At 36.6% G+C, this 14961-nt stretch overlaps 1 protein-coding gene across 4 annotated transcripts in view; it reads left to right on the forward strand.

Annotated features, from left to right (window-relative positions):
• The window catches only part of AKAP11 (A-kinase anchoring protein 11), a 43549-nt gene extending 30445 nt beyond the window's left edge, over window positions 1–13104 (forward strand). For 2 of the 4 annotated variants that reach the window (XM_088051133.1, XM_088051134.1), the window contains exons 9-12: window positions 1213–1326; window positions 2041–2087; window positions 4493–4653; window positions 8766–13104. In XM_088051133.1, the coding sequence (XP_087907259.1) occupies window positions 1213–1326; window positions 2041–2087; window positions 4493–4653; window positions 8766–8912 (469 nt within the window). In that variant the 3' untranslated portion in view covers window positions 8913–13104. The remainder of the gene's footprint in view (window positions 1–1212; window positions 1327–2040; window positions 2088–4492; window positions 4654–8765) is intronic. The other 2 variants (XM_088051135.1, XM_088051136.1) reach the window with 2 other exon arrangements.
• The last annotated feature ends 1857 nt before the right edge of the window (window positions 13105–14961 follow it).

The following is a 14961-nucleotide window of genomic DNA, read 5'->3' on the forward strand; positions in this document are numbered from 1 at the left end:
TGCCTAACAAGAGAACTCTGAATTTTCTTTGGACATGTAGCAACAATATACTGAATAAGGCACTTGCAACTTCTTAAGCTTTTTATCATGTTATTTGAGTGTGTTTATATTGTAGACTTCCTAACCTGCTGTTCACTGTTTTGAAATTGGGATCCAAGCAGGCATGCTGGAGAGCAAGGGACACCGATAGGTGATAATGTTGCTGGCAAACACTTGAAAGACATCAGTGTGTATCTCTTGAAATGTTTTCTTCCACTGTTTTGCTATTTGCATTGTGTGGTAAGAGTGGAAATGAGCTTCAACAGTCACATGAGACTTAGGTGGAGAAAGCATCTTCTTGCACCAGTTGTTCTCTGGAGTTACTGCATGGCTTCTTATGCCGTCTCTAGTAGACAGTCTGCTTTCTGGAAGAATGCTGGGTATTTGGAAGTCCTGTTCTTGGATGGCTCCCAGACATCCTCTGGGGGAGGTATGAAGTTGGGGAATGGAGATTTAATCATATGAGTTGCTCAATCTTGTACGTATTGACAGGCTTAACAAACCGTGCTATTTATAATGATGGAATTAACAAGTGTAAAAACATGCTCAGTTTTTTCTTTGCATTGGGTTGAATGTAGTCATAGAATAAATGCAGTATTTTTGTGAACTGTGAGTGAAGTAATCTTATCAGTATTGTTTTCATAGATTTATGTGCCTATTTTTAAAAAGATCAACTTGCAGAACAATTTTAAAAATAAAAACCAAAAAATTTACTTTAGGAATTCCTTCTCATCAGGTTAATGGAGATTGTTACTGAGTTTTTGGAGGGAGATGGAAGGATTTTGTAAGTGAAGTTGTCTTCACAATACATAATTTTATTCACTATTAGCAGCTTCTTAAGCAAATAATACAGATGTAATCCATTCTCCTATGAGTAATCATTTTGAATTGTTGAACTTTTATACATAACAAGTGATGTTCTTAGACCTGAGGACAGAATTCCTGCTAACGCTGATCTGAAAAATTAATGAGTACAAATTAATACTTTCACCGGTGTACTGAAACCTGCTAGCTTTGCATTATTGTGCACATTGCTGCTCTGGATAGCACTGAGAGTCATGTTTGTTCCAGCAAACCTGTCTAGAAAAGTTTCAGTGCTCTTGCATTAAATGTCATGACAAAAGAGTTGTAAGGAAAATGAAGGTTCTAGTTTGAGCTATTGTTCTTTTCTAGTTCAGCTGTCTTCTCTTCTTCTCATGGCAGTAATGGTAACAGCAGTAGCTGGAGCAGTCTTGGTTTAGAAGGGGATATGTATGAGGAGAATTTATCCTTTCCAACGTCAGACAGGTTGGTTGAGTTGAGAAATACAAATCAGATGGGTTCCTCATAATTAATGCATGAAATCATAATTTTTGGAAATAAAAATACAGTACTTTTTTTTTATGCTGATACATTATTCACATTCTTCTCGCTTAATCACAATATGATTTTTTCATTAATTAATCCATCCCTGAATGATTAAATTTTTCTGTGCTAAAATTGATGAATATGTTTTGCTTGCAAAAGGTCCCTTTTTTGCATGTTCTTGCCTGCAGTTTTACAAGTCTTTAGATTCATGTTTTTCATGCAAACTAGAGCTTGCTTCCTACAGGATTTCTGGGTTTATTTTTCCCTTTAGCTTGTGTAAACTTTCAGAATTGCTTAGTAATTGGTTTTTATAAACCACTTATGGCTTACCTATAGCTATTCATATCTGTGACATAACGTGGCTCAACCTTTTCACTTATGAAGCAAAACTATTAAAATCAATAAGTAGTGCCTTTAACACCTTTCTTTTGTTTCTCTCTTTTCCCTTTTTTTCCTAAGAGCAAATCTTGAGAAGTTGATGATGTCTGTTTACAACATGAAATGGTGTTAGAAGCAAAGCTGCTTTTCGTGATCACTCCTTAATTCTTTTATGATCTTCCTGTTGTTTAACCTTCATTACAGTCTTAGAATTTACTATATTTAGTGCATATATTGGATTGTATTCATATTTTTGTTTTCTTAATTAAAAAACAGTGATGGAACAGAAGATAAAGATGAAGACTCCAAGAATGCTGTAGAAGGTAATGTCATTTCCTGCATATACTACCGTTCTTGTCCTGTGCACTGCACATTAATTTTTTTGTTCATTCTTTGCCTTTGTAGTCTGCAAAACGAGGTGACAACTCTATTATGCCTGTTCATCATAATGAATGTCAATCAAGTGTCAGAATGCAGTCCTAGATTACTACCCTACATAATCCTCTTAAGGCACTGAAATTTGCAGCCTTTGGGAAGTGCTAGTTACTGATGCTTTCATGAATTTAATAACATAAAGTAGGGAACTTTGATCAGCTTCTTGTAAGTGTGAATTTATATGCAGAGCGTAACATTTAAAAAAAACTATTTGTTAAGGAGCTATGGCAATGCATCCACATGGCTGCATTCAACATGCTAAGGAAGATACTCCAACTGGACACAATTAGCCTTGGGAAAGAGTAATAACACTAAAAATCTTGGATTCAATGCATTTGCTATTCTCTCTTCCTTCTTAGTGAAGTATAACAGGCTCTATCCAGAATCTTGTTACAACTTTGTGGTTTATAGAAGATCTCTGTGCTCTGTTTCCAGTCTGATTGATGTGCCAAAGGTTAGCTAAAATGAAAACAGCCTGAATACACAGTGTGTGAAGATGGTTTTTAAGATGAGCTGATCTTAGAACAAGTTGTACCAGAGCTCTTTGTGTCGGGTATATTTTGAAGATTAATTGTTTGCAGAAACTTGTGCTGCTTCCTGACAGAGGATATTCTTGTGCAACATCTTCAAGTAGTCTTAATGTTAGCAGAAAGATGTGTGGGTTTAGGGTTTTTTTGAGTTTTTTTTCTCTTTTTAAGCTCCTGGAAAATGTATATAAGGGCCCAACATCTCTTTATTTTATTAAATCAGATGTGACTGTAAGGATGTAAGAAAATAAAGCTAAATTATGGAGTATTTTTTCCTCAGAATAATTATAATTAAAATATTTTCTGCTCTGTAGCTTTCATCTACTTTATCACTATATCTTTGCTTTCTTTTGGTCTCAATGTTAAAAGGTTCTGGCATCTCAGATTGCTCAGGATAGTGACTGGATATTTTCTTTACACCATTTAGGTGTCACCTACTGTCTGTAGTGCAACAAACTTTTTTATACTTTAAGGATTTTCTAGTGAAATTTTTCCAGTGTAAGTTCCTCACCTTCTCACCATTGTTTTGAAAAGGCTCTTTCTGTTGTGTAATTGTAGGACTGTTTAAACAGTGTGCTAGGTAGAAAACCTTTGTACCTGGTCTTGTACATTTGGAAGTTCTATTCATGTCATACCTGGAAATGTCTGGCTTTTTCTAAGCTGACTGTGCTTTGTTCACCAAAGAATTTGAATCAAAGCCTTATTATCAAATGTACATCTATTTTATAAGTCTAAAAAATGTACCAAAATTTCCCAGCAATGTTACCACAATGCTCTCTACCCACTATCATAATTTTTTTTAAATTGTTCTTTCTCCTATAAAGAAATTAAGTTTTGGGGCTCCTAGACAAATAATCTGTTATCCACTAAAAACACAGTTTTGTTTGACAGTTTTGCTACTTAATTTTCTCTTACTTCTGGGGGAGTCTGTTTCAACTTGCTCGACTTGGCCAGTTAGGAATGAATACCTCACATACCTCAATTTTCATAATCTTAGAAGAGTACTGAGATTGAGGTAGACTCAACGTGAATATATGTTTTCGTTACAAATATATTCCATGTTTCTAGCATCAAGTTCAGTAGTCTGGAAGTAGTAACTCCAACTTGGAGAGCACTACGTATGTGCCTAGTTGTTTCTGGGAGTGTGACAAAGGATCTCTCTGGTAGCTGGATACAGAAAGTCAGCTTGGGATCAGAAGTTGACAATACTGTAGTTCCTAAGTGTTATTAACACAACTACTCTTCCAATGCTGTACAATTTTTTGGAACTTATGCTGTAAAAGAAATGTTGCAAAACTGGATATGCCTCAGTAAAACCAGTGGTATACTTTGGAATAGTTCAAGAGAGGCAGTCTGATCAGTGCAGGAAAGAATTCAGAAATACACACCTTTTAAAATTAGTTTGATGAAGGCACAGCAAAAAATAGCAGCTGGAAATGGAAGGAACTGATGGACCATGTGAGAGCCATTGCTATTCACTTTATGAAAGTCTGTGCTAATTTTCTTGTCATTTGGAATATACATTATAGTTTAGGCATCTTTTGATACTTAGCTATGTTTGCACACAGTTGTAAATGAGATAAACAGTACTTCCTAATGGGAAAGTGCTGAAACACTTGAGACCAATCTAATTTTTTCCTTTCATATTATCTGTGTATACAAAATTGAGTTTTTTTAAGATAATACAGTCTATAAAACAAATATCTACTGAGATTTTTTTAAACAATTTGAAGCTATAGATTTGATTATTTTATATTTAATGTTAGGTTTGGAGCAAATGCGAAAGACATTATCAATAATGAATATTGATCTGGAACCAAATCTAGTGGACCCACAGCTCAGAGCAGCACTCCAGTGGCTGGCAGCTTCTGAAACAGAGGTGACTGTTCTTCACTTTGGTGACACTGCTGCAAGGGAATTCGTCTTTGTAAGTACTTGGGTTTGATGGGTGCTGGGAAAGGGGAAGGATTTCCTTGACTTCCATTTGCTATGATACACCAGCTGTTATTACTTCATTTGCTCTTCAATGCTGAGAAAAGTAATTATTTAAATCCCAAGAGGTCAAAAGTGGAACAGCATATTTAGCCTGTGTATATACCATATATAAACCAGTATTCATCAATGCTGATTGTTTCACTTCTTCGCTGACAAGTGTTTTACTCCAAAAAGGATGCAATTACATCATTTCTGTTTGGTGAAAATTATATTTTTTTAAGCGTTTTTTATTTAGTATTTAATTGTCTATAAATTGAATCTTTCTGAGAACTTGGTCATGCAAATTTTTTTCTAATTTAACAAGTTCTGCCTAGGGTTAGTTTTTTTGATTTTTGGGGGGTTTTTTTGATAGCAAAGGTACATTTTCTTGTTAGAAGATACCATTCAACCAATCAACATTACCTCATTATTGAAAAGCAAACTTAATAGATATATAGGCGTTGTCTCTAATGATGAGGTTCATAGGAATGATAATTATATTTTGTCACCTGATAATGTGAAAAAGTGTTAACATGATGACATTAATAGGATTTTGACAATTAAGATTGTGGCAAAAATGACTTAATGTACTTACCAGTATATTAAGGAAGAAAAACTTGCTCTCAGTTCTGAAATTTAATATTGACTCTTTAGCTGTGACTTTCCGAAGCTTACATCATCATTTCAGGAGAAAAGGGAGGTTACTGGGAGGTAAAGGTCAGTATGACAAAACACTCCCAGAGCTGGATGGATGTGTGCACTGATGGTGCTTAATTACTGGAGACTTGTGGTAAGAATGTGAAAGGCTCCTAGAGGCCAGTCTGGATTGTACCTGGTCTGCATTTTCCTAAGAGAGGCTCCTCCCTTCCTAGCACACAAATGAAATGATAATTTTGGTGTGTTTTTCTGCCTATGTAACTGTATGGAATGTGCATTGGATTTTGAGAATAGGAAGTTATGCATTCGTATTTGAAATAACCCAGAAAGTTTGGAAATTTTTTTTTTACATAGACATATATGCCCTATGCTCCTTTTCTGGAGCTTGGTGTGTTTGATTTAGAATTATTTCAAAAATATGTTTTATTGTACATTGGCTCTGACAGAGTGGCCTTTGTGCTTCTGTAAACTGGAAGGCAGTTTGAGAATACTTTTCTCCTTATCTGTGCTATTTGAAATTTTTGGTTTTAGTCCTTATATTCATATGTTTCTTCTTTGTTGTGGTTTATAAGTGCCTTAACACAAAAGAGAAAATATATCACTTTTTCTGTTCTCATGCATGGCTGAGTATTCTCTGCAGGTTTTTGGATGTGAACGAGTTTGGTTTAGGGATAACAGTCATTCTGACCTCACAAAGTTTTTTGCCTTCTTCTGAAGATCTGTTCATCTGTTTCACGCTTATAAATATTCGGGTAGGATAGTGATAGGACCCACAAGTGTTAATAACAGTTTATTTTCTGTGTATCTGAGACACATGTATCTAACAGTATAACATGAAAGACAGAAAAGAGATGCCTCTATTTTAAATTTTTCCTTGAGTCTCTCGTTCTTCACCCAGCTGAGTTAAGAGACTACAAAGTTGTGGGATTTGATCTGAGACAATACTCCAGGACTCACAGGAAAGATGTTATTAGCTGGCTGTGTTCCTGAGCATGACTCCAGCTACCTTAATGAGAGGACATACTGAGAAGAGCACTCTGGAAAATAGCAATGTCTGTTATGTGTGCCCTCCTAAAAAATTATAACATTTTTGTACTTGACACTTCAGTCATAAATTGATACTGAGTTGACACCTTAAGGTAAGACCTTCTGGCAAGCAGTAGTCACGCAGTCCTGAAAATGCTGCAGTAGTTAATTGTTTCAGTTAGTTTTATAGATTATTTTTAGTTCTCCAGATGCGGTTATGTTAAAATAAATTGAGATTTTGTTTCCCTCCCCGGAGGCAGAGAACGATTAGCTGTTTTTTTTTTCCATCCCGCTTCCCAGCTGGAGCGATCTCTGACCCGGAGCCAGTGAAATTGGGAGCACGTTCCCGGGTCCTGTAAAGCTGAGCGAGCCCCTCCAGAGGGCGCTGCAGCCCAGCAGGAAGCCCCGGCCGGTGCCGCGGTCCCTCGGCAGCCGCGGGCCGGGCATCTCTCGGGGAGCCTCGGGACTTAGCTCGGCCTCCTGAGCCGGCCCGGGGTTAGAGCACGTCGGAAACAGCTGCTTCCTGTACGAGCAGTTGGTGAGTTCTGGAAGGGAGGAAAGGCTTGTGTTAGCTGATCACAGCACGGTAGCGGGCCGCCGATGTGATGCCTTTCTGCATGAAAGGCAGAAGTACTCCCGGCATGTGTCAGGCACGGCTGGGTGTGAACTCTTCCATAGGGATACTTGTTATGCTCAGCAAGGCAGAAGGAAGCTAAATACCTATGTATGGAACAAAATACATTTGTTAGGAGGATAACAAGAAAATTAGATAGTTCTTGACTTCTGTGACACGCCTGACAATGTGGGTATGCAAGTGCCTGGATTAAAAAAATCATATGTATTCAGTTTTTAGTCAGACCATACCTAGTTGTTTTAAGATTCCTATTTTGAGTAAACTGTAATATTTCACTTGTTTGGCAGTAAGAAACAGATTGGTCATCCAAAGAAATAGTGAGATTAAACCTTAAATTAAAACCATGGTGGAAAACTTCTCTGCACAGAAGCTTTATATTGTATTTGTCGAAGTAGGTATTTGGACATTAGCTACACTTTCCTCTGACAGAAGAAAGAAAAATGACCATTCTTTTATAAACCAACAAACATCATTTACAGAATTGCATGTTGTAGGCTATAAAACTCCTACTTCCTGTGCTCTGCTTCAAAATTCACAGAAATAGCTGCAGATTTCAGTCCCTTCTTATATAGAAAAGATGCCTTTTTTTTCCACTAAGAAAAATTTCCAGTGTTCAGAATAAATTAGTCTCAGGATTAGAGAGGATTTTTTTGCTTGTTCACATTAATGGTTTTCTCAAGAAGTTAATTGTTTGATACATATTTTTGTGCCCATGTTCTTTTTGTCAGTCCTACCACCTGCCTTGTTGCAGTTGGAACATCAGCTAGGTAAAGAAGCAGGGGAAGATCGTCTTCCTTTTTTTTTTTAATAGGACATTATATTGCAATCTGACAGGTCTCATAGTAGAAACTATGTGAATTTTTAATTTTGTAGCTGTGGAAAGTATTACTCTGAATACTGTATATGACATTTTTAAACTTAATATATGGAATGTCTTAATAGGGGCTATGAAAGAGGGTAAAAATTTACAGCTCCAAAGAAAAAATAGGGTGTCTAAAGAGTGCTCACAAAATGCAGCATTGACAGGTGTCCAGAAAGCTACAGAGAATAGTTTATATGGGTGTTAATTTATTTATTTAAACTAAAAATTCTTAGCTTTGTTACTCCTGGGCAAGCTGTCAAATTCATTCTTTCCTTAGGATAGGCTTTCTTACACATACAGCTGAGCATGGCACATCAGCAATGGAAGATTTCTTTTCTTTGGATCCTGGGAGAAAATAAATATTTTCAGCTACACTGATCTCTGCTCCTGAGTGGTAGTTTAACTTAATCATCACCTTTTCCTCTTCCTCAAGATGTTATAATTTCCCAACTTTGAAGACACTGTTTTCATTGAGGGTAGTGTCTGTGCCACCCCGACCACACTATATGTTGTGAAAGGAAAATCCACATCCTTTTATTAAGACAGAGTTTTGTCTTTTTATACATGCATTATTGGCGTGGGAGGGGTGGCAAATGTCTTAATCTTGTGTTCAGAATTTCCTGTTTTCTGCAATCTTGATGAACCACAGCCCTCATACCTGTGGCACCACATAATTTGAAAATGGTGCTCCCTCCAGAAGAAAGTTTTGTGAAGACTGCCCTGAAGAAAAGTTCTTGAATCTTGCGGAAGTTTTTGTTTTTATAGATGTGGGAATAATGATTAACTCATTACAACTGTTCTCTTATGACCTAATGTTTCAGGAATAACTTAATCAGGATGTCCCAATCAAAATATTTTGTTTTGTGTTCCCCTGTCTCCCCTTTAGCTTTCCAGAAGACTGAGAGAAAGAGATTGGAAAGTTGGAGATCTCTTGCAAGCAGTACTGAAATACTGTGAAATGATAGAGACGGCACCTGACGGAGAGCAAGTTCCAAGTAAATCTTTGGTTGGTTGGCTTCTGGAAAATGTCTGAAAAATCCAAAGATGCAACACTCTTCAATTCATTCCTCTTCTGAAAGGAGATAGAAGGAACACAGACATGTAAAGTAAAATTCAACTAGTGAATGTTTAAGTAATAGCATTAAAAGACTTTGAGGTGAAAGTCAAAATAGCTGTGCTGTGCTTTGTGATACTGTGCACATGGTATGTTTATTCAGTCCATAATTGGTGTTGTCCACCCACGCATAACTTGTATTTACTGCTGTGTTCATACCACTGAGATATTTATGAACAACCCTTGTCTATGATCGTAGTCCACAGGAGACAGTCTCGGACATGATATTCAGGATTCCCCTTGTACCAGGATAGCTTTTTCTCCCACTCCTATGTATGCTATATTCACAGCAGGACTAAGAGCACTGATTTCAGCAAGAATCTGCTCTGGAATACCTTGGTGCAGACAGTGGAAAAATTATTCATCTTGGCCAGATGTTATATGCCCAAGAGCTGCATTGCCAGGAAGAAAATTGTGACCTGCCTGAGCAACCCCTTAATCCGGTCTAGCTTTATCAGTTTTAACTTCATATGAGGATTGGAGAGTCTGCTCTGAAATTGCTGAGGTGCAAATGCATGAATTCCCATAGAGCTGGTAATTTGTGGTTGAAGGGCAGAGTGAGAATTTGAGCATAATTTCATATGTAATTCTTCAGCAAGGTTTCCTGATGCTTGCCAATCAGATTTAAATTTCTAAATTTTTTACTGAGGCTTTCTGTATACAGATACTTCTGTGACACTAGCTCCGTGTCAAAAATTTGTACATTAGTCTCTCATGCAGATCTGTTAAAAGTAGAAGATAGAAATTTCTGAGGATTTTGGCCATCTTTTTGAATAGTTTTAATTCTTTATTTCAAAGCAGCCACATATGAATTTTCTTTTTATGAATGAAGAAAAAATTTTGTTACTCGGTGAGCACGGAAGTGTTTAGCAAAGAAAGCTAATAAAAATTAATAAAGGGGAAATTTCTTGCAAATTGATTTTTCATTTTTGTTAACTACCTTCACTGAATTTTTTTTAAAGGCACTTTTTAATTTAATATTTTTAGCAGTCTTGTCAGGTTTCTCACCAATGCTGCTGATTTGCTTTTCTGTCTGAAGGGAAATCTGGACCTTCAGTTATCCTGTGGTTTGAAAATATTTTGTGGGATTTGTTTCTTTTTTTTAATATATCCTTTGAGAGAAATGGTGATTACCAGGTTGCCACCTAAAACTTGGCAAATAGTCATAGAGCGTAAATGAGGTTTGGATGAACAAAAAAATTCTTAATAAGTTTTTTCACAGAAAAATATACTGTTGATGCGGTGCACAGTTTTGTGATAGCAAACAAGGAGAGATATGGTCTCCAAATCTATTCCTGAATTTTAATGGCCTATGTACAATTCTGATTTCCCCTACCCCATGAATTGCTATGAAGTGTCACACTGGTAAACTCAAGAGCGCTGTTCTTGCAGTGTATTTGTGTTTCAGGAAAGCGTTCCACTAGCCTTTTTGCAGACACATGGTTGGTTTTAGTCCTCTTTTGTCATCTGGATTTCTGCCTTGGATCTCACATAGTTCACCTTTCTCACAGAGCCAAAGATTTTTAATGTTTTTGTATATGCACATACATGTATTCACACATGTGAATACACACAGATATGTTTATCGTTATCTGTATGAGATCTCACCGCTGTGAACTCCTGGTGCAAACTTCTACCATTAAATTAAAATTCCATTATGCTCAGTTTATTTCCTCACTTCATATATCATTTCACTGATTGAAAAATTGATGTATGTGACAAAAAGACCAAAAGCCACTTCAAGGTCTTTTGTATTGTTATAGGTAATACAATCCAGGCATCAGGCATGATTTTTCTCCAGAGCCCAAAGCATGTCAGGGGAAGTTATTTAATTCCTATGTTTGGAAGATAGTTCTAGTAGCAAATATTTTTTAATAATTGTACAAAGGTTGTCTGGATTTTTTCCTGCTCTGCCAAACTCCATATTCCTTTTTTCCATTTTTTTATTTTTTAAGGTTGATTTTCAACATTGTTTTTAGACAAAAATTTGAAATAATTCCCTGATTATAACACCTTCCCCTTAACACAGCAATAATATAGTTGTACAAATTTACCCATAAAACTGAAATGTCAAGGAAATGAAATGCTGAAAGCAGTGCCACGTGACTAAATTTTGCTCACCAAGTGGAATTTCAGGCCATGAGGATACAGTACAGTATAGGAAGGTGATTCTGTACAGTGAGAAAGATATTGAAGGTATTGCAAATGTACAAAACCATACATTTAAAAAAACCTACAACACAACCAACAAAAAGCACTGCAAGAACAGCCATTTTTTAACTCATTTATTCACAATGATGGATTTTATAAAGTTGGTGAAGTGCGTTTTTCTTTTAATTTATTTTTTGGAGAAAGGTAGAAGATTGCACCATTCACAAAACTTACAACTATTCAGAAAAAGTTAAGTGGACAACAGTTGCACTGTAAATGGTTTTTATAAATAGAATCCTGTTTTCAGATTGTATCAAATATGTTGTGTTACATTAAGGAAGAAATGGTTTTATTAGCCTCTGACAAAAATAGCATAGTTTCCAAATTTTCATGAGAAAAATGCTATAAAATACTTTATTTTTACTGAAAACCAGCAAAAAAGCCAAACCAATTTTCTATGCAAATTGTTTTAAATTTATTCTGAATGACTTGACTTTTCTCCTTCTGTATGAAATTAAAAAGCATTAAGCTATCCTGGCAAAATTATTACAATTGAATAATTTTAATAATCTTTGAAAATCTTACTCTGACTATATCTAACCAGTGCTGTCTGCCATATTAGTGGGAAAGCTGTTCCCTGCTAGTGCAAGTCTTAAATTACACTTTTACTGAGTTTGTTTAAAACGCCTGACCACAAGTACAGAAATGTAGGTGAAAACTATAAAAACATGAAGAGCCACATTCTGGTCCTTTCAAAGCAGACAGCTCTGCTTTATAAACAAACATAATAAGGTAAAGTTTGTTTCATCTTGCATTTTGTCTTTATGGGAAACCCTGGTAATTTAATCTTTATGTTGAGGAAAATATATCCCAGGATGTTACTGTTTCAGAAATCACCAAACACTTCATAAATACACTTGGTGTTCTGAAAAATGGAAGTGTTGTGATGTTTTGGAAGATTCTGTAGAAAAAGCACTTTGAGAACTAGTCTCTCTATGAAGCAAGTTACAAGTGGCCATACTTAAAACAAGTGTAAACATTCAGAATGGGGTGCATAAATAATATAAAGTATGCATAAAGCCTTAAAATAAAAACCAAACAAAACTCAAACCCATATTCTAAAATTAAAGAGAATTTGCTGTCTCAAAACAAGGATGTGAAAAGGCAGCTCAGATGATGTACATGAATGCAATTTCTGTAGTATCTTTGTTTTTGAGTTTTAAAAGATTGTGTAAGCTTTTTAGAAAAAAGCCAGCCAAAACCCCAAAACCCAGAAACCCACATTCCGAGACTAATTAGGTCTCTCAAAAATGGTATCAGATTTTAAATGTTACATTTTCTAATGTAACTCTGTCTGGGACCTTTTCTATGAAGAGGCAAATTGTTGGAGACGGGAACACAGTGAACAGTAAACACCAGCGCAAACCCCTGTAGTTCTAGACAGTCAATTTGCAAAGAAAAAATACAAGATTCAGGAATGATTTTTATTGTAAGAAGTTTGGCTTTTCAGCAAGAGCCACTACTGTCAAGCATTTACTGTACTTGAGCTCTGAAGAAGCAGGTACAGAGCCCAGCCACTGGAGTCACTTTATTTTGTACCATCTTTGTACATTCCTGTTGTATAGCTGGTGTTGTAGTTTTAGAGGGCCTTTGTTCTAATGTCTGAACAGTATTTAATAATAAAATTTATTATAATTTGCTGGAACTGCTGCTTATTTGTGCAGTGTTACAATAATTCACAGCCCAGTTAGTGATGCAATTGTATACCAAAAGCAGTTTGAATAACTAAATGTCTGTGTAACTGTACTCAATGAATATGAAGGTCTTGTACTGTATAATGGTGACAAGTTTTGCCATTTTAGTAATTTAACTATATTCAGTTTTCAGATTACAAACTCCAGGTTGCACTAAATTTGTCCTTGTTTTAGCAGTGGCTTAAAATAAAACACATTTCACTGGCTTCGAGAGTGCTGTTGTTTCTTGTAAATTCATGGAATATTATTTTTCCTTTCAGTGAACACAGCTAAAACCGGTCTTGTTCGGTGGCTGTGTGAAGGCACTTGAGGAAAAGTATAGTATAGAGTGCATCAGTAGATGGCATACTTCTTACAGAGTTAAATTGGAGTCCTGCAAGGGGTGAGGACCCTGCTTTACTGTCTTTGGGTTGAAAGGTGAACCCGCAGTTCCACTGACATGCAGTAAAGTGTCACATGGACTCTACTCACAGCACAAGGGGGATGTAAGAGCCAGTCAGCTTCATCGTGCCTGGAAGTGGGCTTAATAAGGTTGCCTTGATATTTCCGTGTGGACTAAGGTTGGACTTTGGCGCTTTGTCCAGTATTTGGGATATTAGCTTAGAACTTGGCTGTAATTTTCTGGACAAATCCAAGAATACTCTGTTAATGAAAATGTATCAAACAGGACATTTCACTTCACAATCCTCAAGTGTTTTGGAATCTTGACAAATCCACCAGACAGCATATTGTCAAGTACCCTGAAATAGTAATGCTGAGCAGAGATGATGCGCACAGGTACCATTTCTAAGATTTAGAAGTACTGCTGTTGCAAATAGCTGTCCTAATGTCTTTTGATGTATAGGTTGTGAATCTGCTATTCTCAGCTGGGTTTCATTTCAAGGATTAGGAAAGGTTTTGCTGAAGTTACTTTAAAACCAACAAGTGTGAGTAACTCTATTATTTTTGCAATGGTTGTTTAAAGGAGGTTTCTTTAGTATTTTGAGATTGCTATCAAAAGGAACATTCTTGTGTATCATTGCCATATCTGTTTCAAAGATTTTTTTGTTTGGTTTATGCCCCATGGTCAATCACATGGAAAATATATGTTAACTGAAGCAAGTAAATAACTTACTCTTCAAATACTGTACGTTCAAAAATGGCAAGTAGTGAGTTGAAAACAAAGAAAAGATTTTCATAAAGGGAAAGAAGATACTCATGTGGAAGATAAATCTGAGCTTTTTTCTTCCTGCCTTGGACTTTATTTTTCTTTCATTCAGCAATCTGGTTCTGGCTGGCTTCATTCAACCACAGAACAGTATCCATGCACTTTGTTTAACCTTGGTGTATTAAATTGAGAGTTAAGTCTCCAGCTAGTCCATAGTCTTCGCCCAGCATGTGTGCTACTCCATCTCTTGCTGCTGTTGGTCAGACCTTCCTCTCAGTCCCTAGCCTGAGCTTCTGGTGTGACTGAATTCCATGCCGGCTGTTGCTCAGGGACTCTGATTGGAAGGTGGCTACGGAAAGTGAGTCATGCCAAGGCTGCTGAAATGTACCCAGATCACTGACCTTACTGGTTATTGAGCACCATATTAATCAAATGCTGTCTCTTTCCACTGCTGTTGAGGCAAACCATGAAGCGTGTGACTGCTTGGGGCAAGGGAACCGACAGTGACAACTATGAGGCCGTGTCTGTGGTCAGGGCATTGGCTCTCTAGTCCATGACCACACAACACCTTTCCACAGAAATTGCAAAAACTGAAATTTAGGACCTTTACGTAGTCAGAACATATAGTCTGCATTGCCTTTATCCCTCTGAAAATTGCTGCTGCTTGTAGGACCTTGAGGGAGCTTTGTGTGCATTTACTTGGGTTGGTTGGTTTGTTTTTAATTAAGAAAGGGCAAAAGAGAACATTTGTGAAACTCATTTGACTTAGGTTTTTGAAATTCCAGTGTTTCAACCAGGAATCAGATGAATATTGAGAAAATAAAGTGGGTGATAATGTGGTACTTCTTTCTGCTATTTGCCCCTGTAGCCCACTTAATTACAATCTCTTATTTTTTCCAGCCTCCACCTCATTTCT

Source organism: Pseudopodoces humilis, chromosome 2 (assembly GCF_049639895.1).
Source record: "Pseudopodoces humilis isolate 2021_Gansu_Grassland_sample_001 chromosome 2, ASM4963989v1, whole genome shotgun sequence".
Lineage (NCBI taxonomy): Eukaryota > Metazoa > Chordata > Aves > Passeriformes > Paridae > Pseudopodoces > Pseudopodoces humilis.